The 4,685-nt window shown below is 46.3% G+C and overlaps 1 gene segment (V, D, J or C); it reads right to left on the reverse strand.

The window, feature by feature from the left end:
- The window catches only part of LOC101578776, a 46,407-nt gene extending 42,000 nt beyond the window's left edge, over window positions 1–4,407 (reverse strand). The window contains 1 exon segment of the V gene segment in view: window positions 4,344–4,407. Within this exon segment, the coding sequence occupies window positions 4,344–4,398 (55 nt within the window).
- Window positions 4,408–4,685: the final 278 nt, after the last annotated feature.

Genomic DNA, 4,685 nt, shown 5'->3' on the forward strand with positions numbered 1-4,685 from the left:
CAGCTGTTGTGTTTTCCCAATCTTTGAGCCCAGGTCTTTTGGAAAACACACAGACACAAGACACTGCCTGTGTTCTCAATGAAACCAGAGGCCTCCCAGTTCCTTCCTATCGTATACATTTGCAGAGTAGTTTAAAAGAACTTAAAAGCAAGTTTGGGCCACTCTATCAGCCCTAAACGGAAGTCAGGATGTTGGAGAATTCAGAGCTTTTGTAGCACTGTGATGACAGCTAAAAGTCCGAGTCTTTTGCTGCTGTTCTGCTGGGCCTCTGGCACCACACAGGCTCGTTAATCTTCTGTTGAGCACCGGTATCCACATAAGGGCATCGCTGTCTCTTAGCATCGTGAACCTAAATATCCATTCCTGAGAGAAATTCAAGAAAAACTTATTATCATCTTGTTTGTTATTTAATCGAGGAGCCAAAGTCATCCACAACATCTGACCACTCTCTTTGTGGCTGTTAATCTTATTTCTCAAAGTGATCACATTGGCTCCTAATCCTGGCACCTTCGCGGTGCTCCCAGAGACATAATGTCTCTTCCCTGTGTGCTAAGACAAAGCTGGTGCTCAGTAAACCAAAAAAGAAAAGAAAAATAGGGTGGTTGTTGTACTGACATTTAAAAATATTTGCCGCCATTTGATTTTGCTCTGTTAAGTGTTTAGTTACGCCGGTTTGAGAGATATGAATGAAAGTTCTAGCTGTCTACACTGGGAAAGCGTTGCCCAGACGATGAGATTAAATGAAACTTGTACCTCCCCAAGTGCCATGTGGACTTGGACAAGTGTGGACATGGGTGAGTTATCAAAGGGAGCACAGACCTCTGGCTGCGAAACTTGTGGAAGAGCTCAGGGCAGGGGCTTCCAACCAGGGCTGAGGCCGGGATGCCCTGCAGAGAGCTGAGGTCTGGGGAGGAGGCAGCTGTGGCCTGCCCCACAGGCTGAAGACCAGAGCAGGACAGTGCTGCACAGCCCAGGCCCGGCCAGACGAAGCCTGCAAGGCCAGGAAGAGGGTCTGCTCTGCGTGAGAGCCCAGTGCTCCGGACAGGCCTGTGGGGCAGGAGGAGGCAGCCACAGGGGAGAGCTCAGTGCTTCTGGGAGGGAAAGAGCCTCCTCCCCTGCCTGTGTCTCTTTATCTCCCGGGCCTGACCCTGACATTTTCCTGGCCCTCATTAAGACGCAAACTTCTCAGGGGTATCAGACTGTCATACCACTAATCTTAAAGTAGAAAATATGCTGATTATCTTTCAGTTGGGATTAATACTGATTTCAACTTCTCCTAATGAAGAGTTTCTACATCAAATTATTTCAGAAGGACATTCAGTGCTCTGGGAAAAAGTCCTAGAGCACTGCAAAGAGCAGAGGACCTATGAAGGAATCTGGGGTTGTTAAACCTGATGTCATATTTAATTTTTAAGGAACACAAACAAACAGAGTTTTAAGTATGATTCTACAAAGAAGAGTGAGCTGAATATTTTCTGGTTAATCTATCAAAGCAGGGTATTGTTAAACGGTTGGAAAATATAAAATGTTTTCACTAGTGTGTCAAATGTTAGTGACCTTTAACTGTGCAACTTCAGGGCCACAAGATGGACGATGACAGCATTGTGGTGAGGAGCTAGGACTGCAGGAAGTGTGTCACGGTCTGGCTCTTTGTAGATGTTGGTGCATTGGACTGTTTTATTTCTTTGTAGGATACCAATGAGTAAAAATTTGTCTCTTAGTGTAAGAAATAACCATACTCTTAATTAACCACACAAATGAAAGTTGACTTTTTTTTTTTTTTGCCACTTAGAATGTAACAGGAAAAAATGCAAACAAACACACACCAAAAAAACTCCACAAAAATAAAATTTACAAAGGAAAAGAAAATGTGTGGGTACGTTTTAGGGTTATTTTTGGAAAACTGTTAAATTAAAAACACCTTTAAACCCTTAGTCATATGGAAATTGATTTGTGGAAACATGAGCACCGGTAGGGAATTTACTATGTTTTCATTTAATGAAAGTCATTTTTTATGAGGTATTACAAAGAAATTTGACTTTGAAAAATTGGGGAATTTCTAATGAAACTAAAGGTTAAAACCATAGAAAATTCAGCACTATAATTGGCTGTTTTCTCTCATAATATGCTGCTCTCTCAAATCCAGCATTTAGAGTATTATAAAAGTCTTTCTTTGTTAGATATGGATTTGACATTTCTCTATACTATTCTATGAGCATAAATGATATTCCTAATCATGTGCATGCCCTTTCTCCCCAGGTATCTATTGCTCACCCTTTAAAAATGGAAGCCACATGTGCTGGCTCCACTCAGGTGGGAAAGTCTGAGCTTCCTGCATGTATCAGGGAGATTTTCTGTCACGGGGACAAAACAACCACGCTCCAGACGTAGAGGAGGAGAGACTTTTTGGCCCAGGGCTTGAGGATACTCGGTCCATGGCCAACAGCCTCCAAGGAATAATTGTCATGGTGGTAGGACATGGAAAACTCTGCTCATTGCATAGAAGGGATTGGACCAAAGCAAGACAAAAGCTATCAGATGAAGATGAGAGCTGCTAAGGTTGGATGTGGCTTCCCCAGCAGGACTTCTGTCCCTGGTTGGGGTCTCACTGCAGCCACCACAGAGGCTGAGTCAGGGCTGAGGGCTGGTCGAGAGGGTGAGGCTCCTGCAGCTGCTGCCTCTGGAAGGGACCAGGGCTGGGCTCACCCAGGAGGCTGCCCCTAGTAGAGGGTGGTGTGAGGAAGCGAGGCCACACTCCACGCTTGGCCACCCTAGCTCGCAGCTGGTTTCCTGCCTTCTCATGTGCCACATTCTGACAGCAGTGGCTTTATCCTTACCAAAGGACAAACAGATGGGCCTTCAAGAGCTTGAACTTGCAACCTCCAAAAATGAGTGAAATAAATCTATTTTTATACTATACTCAGTGTCACATATTTTGTTATGATATGAATAAAAGGAAGAGTACAGGTGCATCATTTTTAATGTGTATGTTTATATTGAAATGTCTTTCAAGAGACTCACTCCAGGTAAAGAGATTCTCATTAACTGCAAAAACCTCTACCATAGTTTCTTGATCATTCTCTAGGTCTTGTGCTAACATGCAGAAAGGCGGGCTGGGAATCCAGAGGACAAAAGTGATTCTGAGGTTTTGTATTCGTGAAATCTCACTGGTACTGATGAAGACGTTATATTATGCACAAGTTCAGTGTACATAGAAAACAAAGCTGCATCATCCACATTAGGTTGGTTTGGTTTCTCTTTGTGAAGAAATTTGTGTTTTTATTAAATACTTCCTGGGTATTTCCTGTATATTTTTTACTTCTTGACACAAGGACTTCACAACGCTTGCTGGGACCTCGCTGTCTGATCCCTTTTCCAGGCAAACAACACGTGCTGTGGAGCGGTGACCCACCTGATGCGGTGCTCCACTGGGGTGAACACTGGGGTGAAGCAGAGCCAGGGACAGGCCACAGTGCTGTGCTGACCAACATTTCTGGACTTTCCCTTCCCTGAGCTGTGTCTTCTACTCATTTCTCATAGAAATGCTCACAAAAGGGCCTCTGAGACTTGGAACTGGAGGAGGACAATTCACCTTGAGCTGCACATCTCTCAGGGGGAGACGGGTGTGGACCCAGAATCCCCTGCGTCCTTGTGCTGCAGGATGACAATGGCGGGTCCCTCACCTGAGTCACAAGTGAGGACCTCATGGCTGGAGGGACCATAACATCAGGGACAGAGGTTAGAAGGAAACGGGCAAGGGGCAAGGACTCAGCATGACCCTTCTCTAACACCTTCAAATGACCTTCAAATACTCACTGAGTCTCATAAAAACTTTTAGCAACTCAGGCACCAGGGAGAGAAGCTGGGCAGCCCAGCCTCACACTTCTGCTTCTCTGGGAGGTTTATGTCACGGCTTCCATCACTGTGGGAGGCCAACTGTTACTCTGCTGACAATAATACTTTGCAAAGTCTTCAGCCTCCAGGCTGCTGATGGTGAGGGTGAAATCTGTCCCAGACCCACTGCCGCTGAACCTCGAAGGAACCCCAGACTGCACAGTGGTGGCATATCTGATTAGGAGTTTAGGGGCTTGCCCTTGTTTCTGCTGATACCAGTGTAAACTACTGCTAATGCCCTGGCTGGCTCGACAAGAGATGGTGACTCTCTCTCCTAAGGATGAAGACACCAATGGAACCTGGGTCAGCTGGATGTCACCTCTGCCACCTGACAGTAGAAACAAAAATGAAATATTTACATCATTAATCATGGTATAAAAGAACTTCCTGAAGATCTAGGGTCCTGACCATGCAGTGCTGAGGAAGTCCCCAGGGCTGCCCCTCCTTACCTGGCAGCCAGAGCAGCAGGAGCCCCAGGAGCTGCACAGGGACCCTCATGACCATGCTGTGTCCTGACTGGTACTGACTCCTGCCCAGGGAGGGAGCAGCCTATGAAGAAGTCCCCAGGCTGGGCTGGCTCTAGGCACATGCAAATCAGCAGGGATGGGTGGGGTGGCACAGCTGTAGGGCTGGCTCCTCTCAGAGACTCTGGGCAGGCACAGGGCCCCAGGGGTCCCAAAGGAGAACACACTGGGAGAGACTGTTTGCAGCAGCATCTCCCCCTTGGGAGCAGAGGACAAAGTCAGGCAGCTTTTCCCTTGTGTGCAGCATCATTTTTTTCTTAGATGCTC

The sequence above is a fragment of the Octodon degus genome, unplaced genomic scaffold, assembly GCF_000260255.1.
Source record: "Octodon degus isolate 3935 unplaced genomic scaffold, OctDeg1.0 scaffold00052, whole genome shotgun sequence".
NCBI classification, from domain to species: domain Eukaryota; kingdom Metazoa; phylum Chordata; class Mammalia; order Rodentia; family Octodontidae; genus Octodon; species Octodon degus.